Source organism: Octopus sinensis, linkage group LG1 (assembly GCF_006345805.1).
Source record: "Octopus sinensis linkage group LG1, ASM634580v1, whole genome shotgun sequence".
NCBI lineage: Eukaryota > Metazoa > Mollusca > Cephalopoda > Octopoda > Octopodidae > Octopus > Octopus sinensis.
In genome coordinates this window covers 116510847-116531109 of record NC_042997.1, presented here as the reverse complement: position 1 = coordinate 116531109, position 20263 = coordinate 116510847, and the positions used below count along the sequence as shown (strand labels likewise).

Below are 20263 nucleotides of genomic sequence, written 5' to 3'. Positions count from 1 at the left end.
GGGTGAAATGCTTAGCGGTATTTCCTCTGCCGCTACGTTCTGAGTTCAAATTCCACCAAGGTCGACTTTGCCTTTCATCCTTTCGGGGTCAATTAAATGAGTACTAGTTATGCACTGGGGTCGATATAATCGACTAAATCCGTTTGTCCTTGTTTGTCCCCTCTGTGTTTGGCCCCTTGTGGACAGTAAAGAAATAACATACATACACACGCACACACACACACGATGGGCTTCTTTCAGTTTCTGTTTACCAAATCTACTCACAAGGCTTTGAGGATATACGAGGGGTGTTCATTAAAGATTTCCTCTGAACCACTTCTGATTATTGCAGGAAATAGAACTTGTACAGATATAATCATGCTTGTCTCTACATGTCACATTGTAAATTGCAGCTTGCCACTCATATTCGTTTGTTTTTTGCTGCTGCTGAAGTGGACTAAGGTGTTATAATGGAGGCAGTTGAATGCAGATCAGTGATCTGGTTATTATACTTGAAAGGTTGTACACCAAAAGGGACTTTCAATGAGACGAAAGAAGTTTATGGTGATGATGCACCATCATATGACATAGTCAAGTACTGGCATCACCAATTCAAATGTGGTTGGACATCAGTGGAAACTGCTCCCGTTCCTGGATGACCACATTCTGCCATTGATGACGACACCATTCATAAAGTGGAAGCTGCCATTTTGGAGGATTGCTACATAACTATTTGGCAACCAACCCAAGAAGTGAAGATAAGTGTAGGGTCCATAGTAAAAAATCATTCACAACCATTTGCACATGCAGAAGCTGTCTGCATGATGGATTCCCTGTATGCTCACGTCTTTTCAGAAGCAGTAATGATTTAATTGCTCCTAGGCTCTTTTGGCAATGTGCTAAGAAAACAAGGAAGACTTTTTCAGCAGACTTATCACATAGGATGAAATATGGATCCATCACTATGATCCTGAGACTAAAGTCCAGTTGAAGCAATGGAAGCATAATAACTCACCACCTCCAAAGAAGACTCATGTCCAACCCTCAGCAGGCAAGGTGATGCTCACAGTCTTTTGGGACCAGCATGGAGTAGTGATGATGGGTTTTCTAGCAAAGGCACCACAATTAATGGGGCATATTATGCTTCTCTGGTGCAGAAATTGCAGGACACCAGCAAAACAGAGATGTGTGGCATACTGACCAAAGGAGTCCACCTCCTCCAAGATAATGCTCCAGTTCACAATGTGCATGTTGCCCAGATGAAACCACACTCCTGTGGCTATGAAATCCTTCCTCATCCCCCTTACTCTCCCAACCTTGCACCATCTGACTTGCACCTCTTTCCAGCCATGAAGTCTTTTTTGAAGGGGAAGCACTTTTCGGATGCTGATGAACTTATTTCCCAGGTAGAGTCTTGGCTCCAGACCCAACTTATCAACTTCTACAGACGAGGCTTTCACAGCTGCATGAAGTGATGGGAGAAGTGTGTCACCATTGGTAGAGGCTATGTAGTGAAGGACTAATAATTATGCCAAGTTTCGTTTATCCCAGTCCTTGGGAAGTGGGTCAGGGGAAATCTTTAATGAACACCCCTCATAGTAGAAGACACTTGCCCAATTTGCCACACAGTGGGACTGAACTCAGAACCATTTGGTTGGGAAGCAAGCTTCTTACAGCACATCCACACCTGCACCTATTATTATTTTTATTTCCATTTTCTTTCATTCTAGTGATGCTGTTGTGTGTATCAGTTTTCTTCAATCTGTTATCAAAACTGTTTAAATTTCAGGATACTGACAGTGATGAAGAGTGGCAAGGTCTTATAGGAACCACCGAACTTGAGAATAACCCTGAACGAGCATTAATGCTATTGCAAGAAAGCCGATTTCATAAGAAACTGGAAGCTCGGCTTCAGACTGGTTATAAACAGGTACTTGATGGAATGCTTGAAGGGGCTTCTCGTTTCCGAACTGCTCTTCATGTCTGCAACAATTTGATTATGCTAGACTGGTAAGTTGTCAGAAGTTTTGCGCACATTGAGTCTCCTCTTTTCTCTTTTTGATGTGTATTTATAATTTAAGGATTTGTATCCTTCGAAGGCATTATTGTTGTCATGTGGAAATAATTTTCAGTTTTTTTTTTTTTGTCCTGCGAATTTGTATTTTGTCAAAGAGGTAGACCCAGGAAAACATGGGAAGCAGTGGTGAAGCATGACCTTTGAACTTTGGGCCTCACAGAGGCAATGACTAGTGACCGAGGCCTATGGTTATATGCTGTGCTTCAGAAGGCCCATCAAGATGAGTGAAATCATAGTTGGGACCGATGGTGGTGTCATGTAACTGTCACCTGTGCCAGTGGCACGTAAAAAGTACCTTTTGAGGGCCACATGAAGACAAAGTGGCCGATGTCAGTAGCATGCAAAAAGCATCTTTTGAGTGCTGGGCTTCATGGAGGCAATGATGAATGACCAAGACCTTTGGCATTGTGCCGTCCTTGAGAAGAAGATGCATCAAGCTGAGTGAAATCATAGTTGTGGCAAATACTGGTGTCATACAAATGGCACCTGTGCGGCTGACATGTAAAAGCAACCATTACACCCTCAGATTGATTGGCATTAGGAAGGGCATCCAGCCATAGAAAACTATGCCAAATCAGACTGGAGTCTAGTTACAGCCTTCCAGCTTGCCAGCCCTGGCCAAACTGTCCAACTCATGTCAGCATGAACAATGGACACACATGCACTTGCACACACATGCACTTGCACACACATGCACACTCACATACACATGCACACACACGCACACACACACACTTAAACACGCACATACACACACGTACATGCACACACTCGCACATACACACACAATTAGCTGGTTTTCTCACATGAAACTGATAAAAAGCTACATGTTTCTGTGTGTAAACCGCCACCAGTCTTCCTCACTTCTCCACCACCTCATCCTTGCCTTTAAAGATAACTGTATCAAGTCGATTCCTCTTGGATCTGAGTGACTATTTAACTCCCATCTAAGCCCTTGTTTTGCTTACTATATATGAAATGCAAATTTTGGATAATACCATGGCATTAATTCTTAAAATATTATTTTCTCTGTTACTTTCAGTGACGTCAAACTAATCCTTGATTTCTGTGTAGTTGTATCAGTTCCGAAATTCATATTAAAGACAATAGCAGCCATAATTGACAATTCTGATGTAAAACAGGTAATTTAAATTGATTTATAGATTGAAATATATAAAACAATGTAAAAGAGTTTCAGAGAATTTATGGTTAAGCAGATGGCATACTGCTGGCTCAGCAGCTTTGAGAAGTGGCATTAATCTCAATTTCTTGCCTGGAAAGCTAAATGGGAAGATTCATTATTATCCTCGTTATCTTCATTGCCACTTTATGTCTGCTTTTTCTCGCCATCATGGGTCGGTTGGGTTGTTGCAGTTTAGTCTGCCATGACCTGAATTAGCCTAGATTGTCCTTTTACACAGGTTGCAGATTGTATCTCATTCTATATTTAACACGGTTGCTATGGCTGCAGGGCTGGATTAAGACCCATCGAAGCCCTAAGCACTTAAAAGATTTTGGAGCCCCCCCATAAAAGATTTTGTAATTCAAAATATAAACAATAACAAACCATAAAATAAATTTTTATTTCTCAAAACGAAACAAAACAGTGAGAGGGAAAATAATGTTTATTTTTGTATTCTTCCACTTTATTTATATTTAAAAAGTTTCCTCCTATTTTTCTGAATTGCAAAGTCTTTGATCAAATCCTCAAAATTGATCTTAGGTAACACATCTGCATCTATGCTTAGTAGAGATAAAGGCATCCCAAATATTATTTTATCAAGTTTAAAGTGATTTCTTTTGTGCCGTAAACCATTTACTATTTCTGTAGTGTCCCCTCCTTCCCTTGATGCTAAACATAGAGGGGACAAACAAGGACAGACAAACGGATTAAGTCGATTATATCAACCCCAGTGTGTAACTGGTATTTAATTTATTGACCCCGAAAGGATGAATGGCAAAGTCGACCTTGGTGGAATTTGAATTCCAAATGTAACGGCAGACAAAATATCGCTAAGCATTTTGCCCAGCATGCTAACGATTCTGCTAGCTCGCTGCCATCAATTTCTTATACAATTCTTCAGGAAAGAAAGAGGAAGTGATAAAAGGGAGCACAAGGGAAGGTTGTGAAAATGAGAGATGGTTACAGGAGGGAGAGAGAGACAGGGGGGTAGGGAGAGAAAAATGAATGGGAGAGAGAAAGAGAGAAAGTGGTGGACAGTTACAGGATTGTTGGATAATAGGAGGGAAAGATGGATGGAAGGAAGGCAGGGCTGTGATGCTGAGAAGCTTACTCCCCAACCATGTGTTCTCTGGTTCAATCCTTCTGCCTGTCACCTTCAGCAAGTACTTTCTTCTGTAGTCCTGGACCAACCAAAGCCTTGTAAATGGATTTTGTTGACAGAAATTGAAAGTTTGTCGTGTGTATGTATGCATGTATGTGTGTGTGTGTCTTTGGCTTGTCCTCACATAACGGTTGTAAATGAGCATCACTGTCATTCAAGTGAGGTTGCTTTTGTTTCCAGTCTTCCATGAAAAACATGTTTAGCTCTGGGAAAATATCACTTTGATTGAAAACAGGTGAAGGTTGGTGACAGGAAGGGCATCTGGTTGTTGAAAAATCTACTTCAATGACTCCTCTTTGACTCGTGCAAGCATGGAAAAGTGATAATTGATAATGATGATGTTTATGTTCATCCACACTGTGTGGCACTTAGGATAAGTGCCTTCTTCAAAAGCCTTGGATTGATCAATGCCTTGTGAGCAAAATTTGGTTGGCAGAAACTGTATGGAAGCCCATCATCATCATCGTTTAACGTCTACTTTCCATGTTGGCATGGGTTGGACGGTTTGACTGAGGACTGGCAAGCCAGAAGGGTGTACCGGCTCCAATCTGATCTGGCAATGTTTCTACGGCCGGATGCCCTTCCTAACAGATGCCCCATAAATGTCCCTTCTCTCTCTCTCTCTCTCCCCCTCCTCTCTACTTTCTCTCCCTTCTCTCTTCTCTCTCTCTCTCCCTCCTCTCTTCTCTCTCTCCCTCCTCCCTTCTCTCTCTCCCTCCTCCCTTCTCTCTCTCCCTCCTCCCTTCTCTCTCTCCCTCCTCCCTTCTCTCTCTCCCTCCTCCCTTCACTCTCTCTCCCTCCTCCCTTCTCTCCCTCCTCCCTTCTCTCTCTCCTCCCTTCTCTCTCTCCCTCCTCCCTTCTCTCTCTCTCCTACTCTCTCTCCTCTCTTTCCTTCTCTCCTCTCTCTCTTTATCTCTCTCCTCTCTCACCTTATCTCTCTCCTCTCTTTCTCCTCTCTCCTCTCTTTCTCCTTCTGTCTCTCTATCTCTCTCCCATCTCTCTCCTCTCTCCCTCACTCACTCCTCTCTCCCTCACTCACTCCTCTCTCCCTCCTTCTGTTTGTCTCTCTCACTCCCTCTGTCTGTCTGTTTCTCTCCTTTCTTCTCTCTCTCTCTTCTCTCACTCCTTTCTCCCCCTCTCTCTCAAATAAACACTTAAGAAAAAAATAAAGTCTCTCTTGATATTTCAGTGAAAAACAACTAAAGCTGATCTCATTCCATGATTTCTTAACCATACAATTATGATTCTATCATATTTAATATCATCTCAATTAAAGTTATTCTATGGCTATTATTCCTTACCATAATAGAATAATCTGTCTGTTATACCAGCAAGTGGATGGCAGGAATCTCTGGGCCAAATACTCCAGGGTATTTGGAGTCCGTCTCCTTCTGTAGTCAATAAGTACCATTCAATAGAATCAATACGAGAGCGTTTGAACTTAGTTATGCCCTAGACTTTGGTGCTCCACTGGAATCGGCAAAAGAATACCATAAATATGGTATTCTTCTGTTGGTTCAGAATGTTTACATGTAATGGTAATTTCTAAATGGCAGTGCGTTGGCGGAATTGTAAGCATGTCAGAGAAAATGGTTAGCAGCTCTTATTCCGGATCTTTATGTTCTGAGTTCAAGTCCTGCCGAGGTCAACTTTGCTTTTTATTTCTTTGAGATTGCTAAAATAAAATACCTGTCGAGTATTGGTGCCTTAGTATGTATGTTAATAATCTTTTCTACTGGGTACCTAGCCTTAGATGCCGTGGAAACTGGGTACCTAGCCTTAGATGCTGTGGAAACTGGGTACCTAGCCTTAGATGCCATGGAAACTGGGTACCTAGCCTTAGATGCCATGGAAACTGGGTACCTAGCATTATGAGTTCTAGGGCTCAAGCAAACAAAAAAAAAGATCCTTATGTAGGTACAAGGCCCAAAAGTTGGGAAGTGGGGACAGTTGATTCTATCAGATCTTGTACTTAAGAAAAAATATTGGCACTCCATTGACTATGATGACATGAGTTCCAGGCGATCTAATCAATGGAACAGCCAGCTCGTGAAATTAACATGTAAGTGGCTGAGCACCCCACTGACATGTGTATCCTTAACGTAGGTCCTCAAGGAGATTCAACATGACACAGAATGTGACATGGTTGACCCTTTGAAATACAGGTACTTATCATTTTTGGCAGTGGAATGAACTGGAGCAATGTGAAATAAAATGTCTTTCTCAAGGACATAATGTGCCAGCAGGAATTGAACACATGATCTTACAATTGTGAATCAAATACCCTAACCACTAAGCCATACATCTTCACTACTCCTGTACCTAACTGGTACTTTAGACTCCAGAAGGTTGAAAGGCACAGTTGACCTCACATGGATTTGAACCCAGAGTGAAAAAGGTCATTACTAAATATTCTTTTCTACTCTAGGCACAAGGCCTGAAATTTTGGGGGAATGGGGCAGTCAATTACATCGACCCCAGTAATTAATTTATCGACCCTGAAAGGATGAAAGGCTAAGAAGACCTCGGTGGAATTTGAACTCAGAACATAAAATCAGATGAAATACTGCTTAAGCATTTCTACTGGTGTGCTAACGTTTCTGCCAGCTCGCTGCCTTAGTATGTATGTTAATAATCTTTTCTACTCTAGGCACAAGGCCCAAAATTTTGAGGGAGGGCGCCAGTCGATTACATCAACCCCAGTGTGCAAGTGGCAATTAATTTATTGACTCTGAAAGGATGAAAGGCAAAGTCGACCTCGGCAGAATTTGAACTCAGAACATAGCAATAGACGAAATACCACTAAGCATTTCGCCCAGCGTGCTAACATTTCTGCCAGCTTGCCGCCTTGTCATTACTAAATATTATGAAGTAATTTGTCCAGCTCCCTGCCAATTCTGCTGCTCCACTGTCCTAAAATTTTGTGTGTAATGATAATATAACTTTTCTCATTGTTTCTTTATCCCCTGATCTTGTATTTCCTATCTATTTCTAGCAACCTTGGTGTCAACAGATCCTTGTGGATCTTGTGATGATTATAAACAGTTACTTCAATTCAAAGATTGGATGGAGTGAACACCTCGATAAAAATTTGTAAGTAGCTTTCTAGAACTTGCATTGACTCCCGGCCCACCCCCACCCACCCCGACCAACACACCAAAACTAAAAAAAAAGGGGGAGAAAACTAAATAACTAATGCTCAGGTGATTGCTAATGAAATTCTTGATTTCCTTTAATTACATGTTTTGTGTGTCTTATTCTATGTGTGAATGCATTTGGATGTAGGTGCATGTTTGTGTGTGTGTGTGTGTGTGTGTGCATGTATGCATATGAATGTGGGTAGCTGTATGCCTGTATGTGCATGTATATGTGCAGCCATGCCTGCATCTGCATGTATGTTTGTGTGTGGGTGAGGTGCATATTTTGTTTAGGAATAGATTTGCATGTTGTTTATTTACTTTCCCTGATGCATTAAATTTCCAAAATCTCTCTCTATTTTTTTTCTTTTTTTCTGCCATTCAGCTCTTTCAATCTATTTTGAATATTATCTGTTTATTTAACCTTTGTATCAAAACCAAGAGGAATTTGTGCAGTCTATTTATTTAAGTTTATTCTTTCAACTCACTGTAGCATATGATTCTTTTTACTAACACTTATCTAGATTGATTTAATTTGTATAAAATCAATACACCCTTAATCAATAAATCCATGTTGACTTTCTCAAGCTTTAACTTCTCCATTCCACCCTCCTCCCACGAATAACAAAAATATATTCGGCACAATTCTCAGTATTTACTTTTCTTCTCTGTTTTGTTATTCTGTTTTCTATTAGAATAAGAATTTGTGAATGTCTCATACAAGCAAACAAACAAACAAACATGAATACATCATCATCATTACCGTCATAATCAACAGTTTTCAACTGCAGTTCCTAGGGCCACATGCGGCCCTCAAGCATCCTTCCAGCAGCTCTTTGATGGACTTCATTCTATAAATATACACTTTGCTCTTTTACTATTTTACTTGTTTCAGTCATTTGACTGCAGCCATGCTGGAGCACCACCTTTAGTCGAGAAAATCGACCCCATGACTTATTCTTTGTAAGCCTAGCACTTATTCTATCGGTCTCATTTACCGAACTTCTAAGTTACGGGGGCGTAAACACACCAGCATCAGTTGTCAAGTGATGTTGGGGAGACAAACACAGACACACAAACATATACACACACATACATACATATATATATATATATATATACACACACACACATATACATACATACAACAGGCTTCTTTTCAATTTCCGTCTACCAAATCCACTCACAAGGCTTTGGTTGGCCTGAGGCTATAGTAGAAGACACTTGGCCAAAGTGCCATGCAGTGGGACTGAACCTGGAACCATGTGGTTGGTAAGCAAGCTACTTACCATACATCCACTGTTTTACTTTTTTTTGGTGTAGCCCCTTAAAAAAAATCCAAGTTTTGGATCTGGTCCCTGATATTAAAAAGGTCGAGAACCATTGGTCATGATCATCTTCATTGCCATCATCATCATCATCATCTTCATCATTCTGATTGCCATCATTACCATCATCATCCTCATAATGATCTTTATTGCCATCATTACTGTCATCATGATCATCTTCACTGCCATTGTTTTACAGCTGTCTTCCATGATGGCAAGGTTGGACAGATTGTATCTGTTCTCATGGATAATTAGAGGGATGACCTCTCGCTCATGTGTTTCATTGCTGGTTTGGTTTCTATGCCCCTGCCTACCGCCAACCACTTTGCACAATGTATGCACACACTATATATGTTGTTTGCATTTATTTCTTGGCACCAACAGAGATGCCACCTCCTACGAAAAGAACAGGGTTGCTGAGGCACACAGACAGGCCTAGCTTAGTCACATTCACACAGCCATGCCTAGCTTGGTCACATTCACCCTGTCTCTCCATAATGCTGTGATGGATGCATCCACGGATTTTGCTACATGACCGGGAATCCATACAGTATGACAGTAAACGAATGAGGAGACTTAATGTAGATGGATGAATTTGATTGAGGTGTTTATATCACTAGACTGGGTAGCTTTAAGTTCTGTTATGATGTCACAACTCTCCCTTCTGCAGCTAGTGTAGGGTATCTAATTACCTGCTCATTGAGACTCTCTTTGGACGATTGCAATTTTCAGAGGTTAACCAGTTCCTAGACTGGGTAACTTTTCAGGTCCTATTGTAATGTCACATCTCTCCCTTGTGTAGGTAGAGTTGGATATCTAGTCAATAAATGCAGGGGTATCAGGACATAATCCACCCCAAGGACAAAATCCCGCCGAGGATATCCCCCACCCCCACCCCAGGACAAAATCCTTTCCCCCGAGGACAAAATCCCCACTGAGGATAAAATCCCGCCAAGGATGAAATCCCCACCTGAGGACAAAATCTCCATCCGAGGATGAAATCCCCACCCAAGGACGAAATCCCCACAGACAAAATCCTCCCACCAAAGACAAAATCCCATTCCCCGGACAAAATCCCCTCCCTAGGATTAAATCCACCCCCAAGGGCAAAATTGCCCCCCTCCTGGTCAAAATTCGTCCCCTAAGAATAAAATCCTCCTGGAGGGCAAAATTCCTCTGGACAAATTTTACACAAAAATTTCAACTAATAAATATTTAAAAAAATTTTCATAAAATTTCAGTTTCCTAAAATATTTTTATTGTAGAAAGAACAATATGCTGGGGGATATTGACTGCCAGGGGATTTTGTCTGGTGGAGATTTTGCCCATGGGGGGATATTGCCTTGGTACTGTATGCAGGGTTTAGTCCTCACAGTGTTATTCTCAGCAATCACCCTCAGACTGTCTCCAATGTACCAGATGAAGACAAGGGTGGAAGGAATCTCTGTGGTGTTGTGTGGGTGCAGGAGTTAACTAGCAAGCTAAGCGAAGAGGGTGGGTATCCTAATTCATTCGATCAATCGTGTGTTTGTGCAACATCCTGTAGAGAGAGAGAGAGAGAGAGAGGGCATGTAAAGCTATCTGCTGAAGATAGGAAGGTCCTTGATAATAAAGTAACAGAAATAATTGTTATTTGCTTAGCTTAAAACTTAGCATTCTCATTCTGCTATGGCTTTTCTTCAGAAACTGGTAATAATAATATGCTGCATTCATGAATCACTGGAGCTGATTACGGCTGATTACGTGCCTCAATGAATTTCCAGATGAAACTGTTGAGAGAGAGAGAGAGACAGAGAGACTATTTGTGTAGCCGTTTGTATTTGGCTGGAATTGAATAAAGAGAACACTTATACAATTTTGTGGAGACAGAGAGACAGAGGGAGAGAAAGAACAAGAGAAATACCATTTGGTGTGTTTACTCAATGTCCAGAAGAGAGAGAGAGAGGTGGGGGTATGCCAGTTGCTAAAGTAGACGGTTCATAACAATAAAAGGAACTGGTAATAATTATTCGCTTAGCTTAAAAGTACCAAACTCATTCCCTGTGGCTTTCTTGATAACCAGGGAACGATAATAATAATAATAATAATAATAATCAATTCTTTTTTATTGGCCACAAGGGCTGACACGCATGATTACATAAAGGGACAAGACAGGACGAAAGGTTACAAAGGGTTTTGCCGTTTTTTTTTTAAAACATCGAGTAAAAATCTTTATAACAAACTATTAAAATTCAACAATGAAAAACTCCCAAAAGGGGGAGACGTCTCGAAAAGTTCCTGGTGGAAAAAACCCTACAAAAGCCAACGGGAGCCTGGTCTAAAAAGGGGGTGTAGAGAGTCCCCTTTTTTTCTCCTTTTGTATTACCTTTTTGAAATCACAGGCGAAACCTGAGAACTGGTCCATTTATACAGGCCAGTCTCGCACAATTCACCCACCTTTCATAAAACTTGCTATCGGACAGCACTTTCCTCTCTAACCTCATCTTCCTTTTCAAGTGAAACTTGAAAAAGTTGATGAGGCCTTGACCAAAGAGGAAAGTGTCTGTCTTTAGCCCTTTCAAACGAGTCCACCACACGACCTCTTTCGCCACAGCCACTAGGCACAAGAAAACGGCCTCGCCCTCCTTGTTGAAGGAGGTCGGCGGGGCAATCTTCACTATGGATTCGGCCGATAGTCGGATCCGTCCTACACGTGACAGTAGCTGTTCGACATAAACCCATATTTCAGCAATACTCGGGCACTGAACGAGTGCGTGCAGGACGGTTTCGTCGTCCTGGCAACACCTCGGGCAGGCCCGGCTGACGGCACTTCCGTGCCGGTAGAGTTTGTCTCGAACAGGCAGAGCCCCTCGGTAGCACTGCCAAGCGAGAGACCTCTGGAAATTATCCATCGGCCCCGGCCCGAAAGTCCTTCCGAACAGACCGCACAGTTCGTCATCTTCAACGCCTAGAGTTTCCCTGAGAACGTCGTCGCATTTTTCCTCCACTAACCCTCTATAGAACGCTAGAGTGGAGCTGTAACCGGCCGCATTGCCCGCCTGGCGGAGGGCAGAGAGGGCTTGACGGCACTCGAGGTGCCAAGCGCCCTTTCTCGGTCTACGTTTGATCCAGGTCTGCAGTTCCGTCAAAGAGACGAGCTGCGGAAAATCGCGTCTGACAAAAGACGACCACACCTGTTCACCGTCTAGGAAGCGCTTGAGATGCCGCAGCCTGAGCGCATGTCTGCGCAACAGTAACCACGGCATTCCAAGGCCTCCGTTCAGCGGTCGTTGACAGCAGATGGATCGCCTGACCAGTGGCACCTGACCCTTCCACAAAAAGTCGAAGAGCAGACGTACCAGCTTGGCCAACCAGCGGTCGGGACAAGGGACGACGGTCAAGCGGTAATAGATGACGGATGCGATGTACGCATTCGCCACCTCCGCTCGACCTTTCAGGGACAGCTTCCTCTCGGCCCATTTCTGGGTGAGACGTGCCACCCTGCTCGTCACCTCTTCCCAGTTCTTATCCACCTGGAGGTCCGGACCGAACCAGACCCCGAGCAGTTTAACGGTCCGTCTGTCCAGCGCCCTACGACGCTGTTGGACGGCATGGGCTTGCCTCTCCAGGTGCCCAGTTGCAAGCCCACAGACTTTTCCGCGTTAATCTTTGCCCCTGTCACCGCTTCGTACTGGTTTAGCGTCTCGCCAATCAGGCCAGTGTGCCTGTGGCTCGACACCACCACGGTGACGTCGTCGGCATAAGCAGACACGCTGTTTCCGCCTCCTAGATCGCGCGGGATACCCCTCAAAGCCTCCAACTTGCGCAGTAATGGCTCGAGAGTCAAAATGTACAAGAGGGAGGAGAGAGGGCATCCTTGGCGGACCGAACGCAAGATGTCGAACGGTTCCGAAAGGTGACCGTTCACCCGTATCACTGAGCAGATGTTGCTGTATAAAGCAGCGATCCACCCGCGGAAGACTGGACCGAAGCCGGCTGCCCTGAGGACAGCTGCCAGGTACCGATGGTCGACCCTATCGAAGGCTTTACTCTGATCCAAGTTGATCAAGCCCCACCCGTGCCAGCGTCGTTACCCACCCTCTCTATGATGTAGCGCATGAGATGGAGGTTGTCGTGTATCGACCTGGTCGGCACGGCGCATGTCTGCGTCTTGCCGACCAGCTTGTCCACGACAAGCGCCAATCTCTTGGCTAGCACCTTGGCCAAATCTTCAACTCTGCATTGAGCAGAGTGATGGGCCGGAAATTCCCTATAACGTCCCCCTTGTTTGGGTCCTTCTTTAGCAAAGCTACCACCCCTCGACAGACAAAAGCAGGAATCTCCCGTTTTGCTGCCAGTTGCAGTAGACGTTTGCCAACAGGTCCGCAAACAAGTCTGGCATTGAAAAGTAAAGCTCGTAGGGCAGACCATCCAAACCCGGCGATCTACCTCTCGTGCAACTCTTCATCGCTTCCTGTACTTCCCAGGCAGATATCGGTCCTTCGCAGCACTCTGCCTCGCTGTCCGAGAGTTGCAGCAGTCCGTCCAGGTACACACCGAAGTCTGCACCGTTGGTGTCCGTTCCACCGCTCGTCCCAAACAGTTGAGCAAAGTGCCGCTGAAGCACCGTACACATCTGCTTCGGGTGGGTAACCTCGCGCCCGTTCTGGTCCACCAAAGACCGAATGGTTGCTCTGTTGCCTCGCTTCGCCTCCGCCACGCGGGCCCATCGAGCGGCTCTAGTCCCCTCCCCGCTTAGCGAACGTGCCTTAGCTCTGACAACGCAGCCTTCGTGTTTGGCGTCGAAGTGTTGGTCGAAGGCCAACCTTGCCGCCAACACGTCGGTCGCGATGCCAGTGTCAAGAGCCTCGTCTAGTTTCTTAACTAAATCCCGCTCTCTCTTCCTACGTTCAATAGCTAGAGTCTTACTATACCTAATCGACTCTACTCTAATTGCTCTCTTGAGGGCAAACCACCAGTTGTTGTTGATGATTGCCCCCGTGAGCGCCCGCTTAACTAGTAAACTAATCCGGTCTCTGTAAGCTTTGCACGCCGTTAACGACGCGTTCAGCTTCCAGTAGCCGGGTCCCTGTCTATGTAGCCTATCTAAGTCGACCGTACAGATCACTAATTTGTGGTCCGTATATTCGACTAGGTGGAATTGTGGACACCCTACGCTGTCCTTATCCGCTGGCCTACAAAACACTCTATCTAAGTACGATCTAGACGACCCGATGCGGTTTGTCCAAGTCCACATTGGCACATTCGGGTTGTCTAGTCGAAACCTGTCGGACAGCTGAAAGCAGCCGAGTAGGTTGGCGAGGCTCTTGCACCCTCCCCCTCTCCTATCAGACGCTCCCCTGCCCACCCGATCGAAACGTTCGTCTAAGACAGCGTTCCAATCCCCAACTAGTACTAGAGTGCATGACGTTCCCAGGAAAACCTCCAGACGTTTGAAATAATCCGACTGCCCTGCTCCTGTCGGAGCGTAGGCAGCCAGCAGTCTGAAAGCACCGCCGTCACTACCGTCGACGTCGAGGACCACCAACTTACCTTCCGGATCCAAGAAGACTGTCCTTATTTTCAGGTCCAGGCCCTTCCGAAACAACACCGCAGTACCACCACCGCCCGCTCCCGGCCGACACGGAGATAGAAATATCTCGTATCCGCCGAAAAGGGCTGCGAGTTCCTGCGGGTCGGAGAGCCTGGTTTCACTGATGGCTGCTACATCCACATCATGAAACCTCAGGTCGTTTAACAGGTGACCCTGTTTCCAAGGTGACCCGAGGCCTCTCACATTCAAGCAACCGATTCTAAGATTTGCCATGTTTCAAAAGTTAGGGAAAAAAAAGGAGAAAAAAGGCTCTACTTACTGTTGTTGGTGGTGGGGGTGGCTCCCTTGTGCTTTTGCACGGGTGCTTCAATATATTTTTTGTAAAGTTTCTGAGAGAAACTTTTCCCTAACGATCCCACATCGTTAGGGAATATTTGTTTTATTTCGTTGTAAACTGTTTTGTTTATTTTTATTGTGAGAATGTGTGCTGGTGGTGTGTTGTGTGTAGGTATTATGAAATCTGTAATGTTTGTGCTTGTTTTGTTTTTCAAATACTCAACCAGTTCCTGGTTTCTTGTATTCACTGCTGTAATCGTGTCTGTAATTGTGTCTGTGTTTGTTTGTGTCTGTGGTAGTGGCAGTAGTGGTGTCGAAAGTGTTGTTGTTGTTGTTTGTTGTTGTGAGTGTGTGTTGTTGTTGATGTTGTTGTTGATGTTGGGAAGTACTATTTGTTCGTGTTTCCCCTGTAAATCTTTTTGTTTTTTCCTCCTTTTCTTTTTTGGAGGCACTATGTTCCATTCTCCTTTGTTGGAATCAGAGCTCGCACAATCCGAGATCTCTTCATCCGGCAAAGGAATGGTTGAGGGTCTGCTTCAGTAGCAGGACGAAAAGTTTTTGGTTCCGCCGGTATCGGTGGTGCCGCTGCTCCTGTTACTGTTGATGTCGCTGCTGTCGACCTTCGAGGTACTGGTGTCGGTGTTGGTTTGGTGGTGGTTGTCGGTGTTGTTTGGTGGTGGTTGTTGTGTTGGAGGTGGTGTTGTTCGTCTTGGTGCTGGTGTTGGTGATGGTGTTGGTGGTGTGGCAGCCTTTGGTGTTTCTTTCTGTTTTTGCTGCTGCTGCTGCTGCTGCTGCTGCTGCTGCTGCTGCTGCTGCTGCTGCTGCTGCTGCTGCTGCTGCTGCTGCTGCTGCTGCTGCTGCTGCTGCTGCTGCTGCTGCCGCTGCCGCCGCTGCCGCCGCGCCGCCGCCGCCGCCGCCGCCGCCGCCGCCGCCGCCGCCGCCTCCTCCTCCTCCTCCTCCTCCTCCTCCTCCTCTTGCTGAAAGCCTCCATCCTCTTTTTGTGAATGGGACAGTCCCTCTTTAAGTGGCTTTCGCTGCTGCAGAGAAAACATTTTGGCTTTCGCCCCTCCACAGCAACGTTTAGCCTGGTGCCGTCCGGCAAACTTACGAAATCAGGGACTTTACTTATATTCTCTTGCTGAATTTGCGCAAGAAGCAGCACTCCCATCCCCAACCAGTTTTTCGCCCTCACTCTCCTGACATCTAGAATGGTGGTAGTGTCCTCTATATCATAGAGGACAGCTGCCACCAGCCATGACATATCTAGCTCAGGGGGGACGAGGTCGATTTTTATTTTTGTTACTCTTCGCCCGAGGTGGGTCGGAACTAGTAACAAATTCTCAGTTTGCAAGGGCGAAATGGCGTTCGCCCTTGCAAGCTCCTCTGTTGGGAAGCGAAGCTCCACGGTTCCAAAACGCTTCCCCTTGGTTACGTAGCTCTTTTGGGCCCAAATGGGCTTTAGAGCTATCTCCAACTGTTGGGGTGTGGCATTTGTTATTCTTTTTAGTTTTCTGTCGAAAACTTTGTAAATTATTGTTTTCTTGTTGGTGTTTTCAATCACCTCTTGTGGAGTATTGAGGAAGATACCATTGCCATCCTTCCTTAACAACTCCTTCGCTCTTTTCACATCTTCTAGAGTTATCTTAACTTCCTCCGAAATTTGCTTCGCAGCAGAAGCAAAATTGTTGGAAGTTTTTTCTTTTTTCTCCGTGTCAATGTTTGTGATGATTTTTGTAATTGTTTTTTCTCCCTCCTCCTTCCGTACCAAAGCATTGGGTGAAGGCAGAGGGGGAAAATCGAGAATTACGTCGAACGCGACGTCCTGGCTTGCATTCTCCTTTTGAACGGAGCGCGTGCTCTCCGGTTCGGAAGGAGGATCTTTGTTGCCTTTTAAGGCGTGAAGTGGGTGTTTTGGACGAGTTGTGTGTGTTTGCGGAGGGAATGTATCTTGAAGGAAGGAACAGCCAACTGTTCGCTTCATAGCCATGTTTTTTTTTGTTGTAATATTCAAAATGTTGAAAAATGTCAAATGTTCAAAATTTTCAAACGTAATTTCACCCCGAATGGGGCAAAATTTCGCCCAACCGACGAGCTCCGCAAGAAGCCGGTCGGTTTGGCTACAAAAATATTAAAAAATATTCAAACCTAACAATAGATTTCCAATGAAATTGGTGTCAAATTCACGGAGCTGATTCACGTACGTCCATCGGCGTCGGAAAGAATAATAATAATAATAATAATAATAATAATAATAATGATAATGATACCACATCCATGAGTCACCAGAGCTGAAAAATTGGACAAATAGCCACCTAAATGGATTTTCAGATAGAGAGAGAGAGAGAGATGCTGTTCATAAGTCATGTTTGTGTGACATCCAGCAGAGAAAGAATAGATACAGTTTGTAGAAATCAAAATGGACTTCCAGTAATGATTAAAAGTTATAAATAATGATAATAATAATAATAATAATGGTTTCAAATTTTACCTCAATGACAGTAATTTTGGTGGTGGGGATAAGTCGATTACATCAACTCCAATGTTCAACTGGTACTTAATCAATACTGAAAGGATGATAGGTAAAGTCGACCTTGGCGGAATTTGAACTCAGAACTTCAAGGCAGAAGAAATGCTGCTTAGCATTTTGCCTGGCATGCTAACAGTTCTGCCAGCATGCCATCTAATAATAATAATAATAATCCTTTCTATTATAGGCACAAGGCCTGAAATTTGAGGGGATGGGGTTAGTCTACTCTTTTACTTGTTTGTCATTTGACTGTGGCCATGCTGGAGCACTGCCTTTAGTCGAGCAAATCTACCTCAGGACTTATTCTTTGTAAGCCTAGTACTTATTCTAATGGTTTCTTTTGCCGAACTGCTAAGTTACGGGGACGTAAACACACCACCATCAGTTGTCAAGCGATGTTGGGGGAACACACAAACATATACATACACACATATATTTATATACATATATACGACGGGCTTCTTTCAGTTTTTGTCTACCAAATCCACTTACAAGGCTTTGGTTGGCCCGAGGCTATAGAAGAAGACACTTGCCCAAGGTGCCACACAGTGGGAATGAACCCTGAACCATGTGGTTGCTGAGTAAGCTACATACCACACAGCCACTCCTGCGCCCATTTATAAATCTTTAGAAAATACAGAAACGCACAAGCCTATATACTATTCTTCCAGAACATTTTGGCAGATTTTGCTGTGTTAAATTGAAAGCAGTTATGATACGGGTGTTACCTGGTTGTGTTTAGATTGGTGATACAATTCAGATATGAACCTCAGACTTGATTTGTTTGACTGAGTAAAGCAGAGATGTTTGGTTGTATGTGTGAAGAAGTGTTGCTAAACTTAGTGAAACAGAATATGAAATGTGACAGTGGGAACATGGAATATTTTGCAGTTGGAAGAACCAATGCAATTAATTAGTTTTAAATACAAAACTGGTGCAGGAGTGGCTGTGTGGTAAGTAGCTTGCTTACCAACCACATGGTTCCAGGTTCAGTCCCACTGCATGGCACCTTTGAAAGAACTGAAGCAATTAATTAGCTTTAATTACAAAACTGGTGTAGGGGTGGCTGTGTAGTAAGTAGCTTGCTTACCAACCTCATGGTTCCACTGCATGGCATTTTGGATTTGGTAAACTGAAACTGTGTGTGTCTATGTCTCCCCACTCAACATTGCTTGACATACGATGCTGATGTGTTTATGTCCCCGTAACTTAGTGGTTCGGCAAAAAGAGACCGATAGAATATGTACTAGGCTTACAAAGAATAAGTCCTGGGGTCGATTTGCTTGACTAAAAGGTGGTGCTCCAGCATGACCACAGTCAAATGACTGAATAGTTTGCATGACTTCCTCCCTCCCTTCACTGCTATAAAAGGAAATTTCCCATAAAACTGATCAATGAGAGATCCTCCTCATGATCAATCAGTGTGCTAGAAACAGTAGCCAAATCCCTTAAATTAGACCCTGCTATCTTAAAAGAAATGAAAAGGAAACGATACTAGATAATGAAGTTTGAGGTAAACTGTCTGCAAAAGGAAGAAAAAAATGTAGAATATCTTTGATAATAGATTTGTTGTATCAGGTCTGACCTTGGGCTAAACAAGGTCAGATCAACAAAGACAAATATGTGCTATGCTATTGTGAGTGAATACTTTGGCGTAGGAGTGGCTGTGTGGTAAGTAGCTTGCTTACCAACCACATGGTTCTGGGTTCAGTCCCACTGCATGGCACCTTGGGAAAGTGTCTTCTACTATAGCCTCAGGCCGACCAAAGGCTTCTGAGTGGATTTGGTAGACGGAAACTGAAAGAAGCCCATCGTATATATGTATATAGATATATATATATATGTGTCTGTGTTTGCTACCCCCAACATCGCTTAACAACCGATGCTGGTGTGTTTACGTCTCTGTAACTTAGCAGTTCGGCAAAAGAAACCATTAGAATAAGTACTAGGCTTACAAAGAATAAGTCCTGAGGTCAGTTTGCTCGACTAAAGGCGGTGCTCCAGCATGGCCACAGTCAAATGACTGAAACAAGTAAAAGAGTATATGCTTGAGAAACAGTTGTTAGAAATATGGTTTAACCAATGAGGGAGCTTTTATATGGTCATTTGTCATGGCAGAAATAGCAGTCAAATTTTCTCAAATCATACTCTACTATCTTAATAAGGGAAGAACATGTTGAGCAATAGTGTGATATAATACTCAAAAAACAAAACAAAAATCAATAGGATGGTCAGAGCTGGAAGTCTTTGAATGTAGGTTCGCTCAGCCAGAATGTGAGCAGGAGCTAAACAACAACATCCCTTTCTACTCTAGGCAGAAGGCCCAAAATTTTGGGGGAGTAGGGGCAGTTAATTATATTGATCCCACTACGTAACTGGTACTTAATTTATCAACCTGGAAAGAACAAAAGGCAAAGTCGACCATGGCGGAATTTGAACTCAGAACATAAAGACAGACAAAATACCGCTAAGCATTTCACCCGGCATGCTAACATTTCTGCCAGCTCGCAGCCTTAAAAGGAACAACAACATCACGACAAAAGAAAAAATATTTATGTCGTTGCTTCATCTGATAGAAATATCATCCAAATCTCCTTCCAACTACACCTTGCCATCTTAATCCTTGTAGACCTGGACTCCTGAGCCAAAAGAAAATGAATAGTTGAGTATACAGCTCAAGAGTAATGATTGCAGGAAAACTAACAGACAGAATCACAAAAAAAAATCAGGAGAATAAGATGTTGTGCCATGGGATGGTCATTTAGTTAATAATAATAAACACACACACACCGGTTGAATATCACTTTATTTTTTATTGTTAGTCAATCGGTTAAGTATCTAACCAACAAACTAATCGATCATTTGTTTGTGTTGATTAAACAATCAATCACTTAATTGTTTGTCAAAGCCCTTTCATCTCTATTCATGACCTCCTCAATGACATGTCCTCTTTCTTCAAGCTAGAATTCACCTGATTATAGGTTTATTGTATCAGACCTAA

At 43.7% G+C, this 20263-nt stretch overlaps 1 protein-coding gene across 2 annotated transcripts in view; it reads left to right on the top strand.

Annotated features, from left to right (window-relative positions):
• Positions 1-20263, top strand: part of LOC115216481 (serine/threonine-protein kinase 36-like) — a 182874-nt gene that overhangs the window by 41948 nt on the left and 120663 nt on the right. For both annotated transcript variants that reach the window (XM_029785887.2, XM_036504210.1), the window contains exons 11-13: positions 1769-1989; positions 3099-3198; positions 7397-7494. In XM_029785887.2, coding sequence (XP_029641747.1) covers positions 1769-1989; positions 3099-3198; positions 7397-7494 — 419 coding nt within the window. The remainder of the gene's footprint in view (positions 1-1768; positions 1990-3098; positions 3199-7396; positions 7495-20263) is intronic.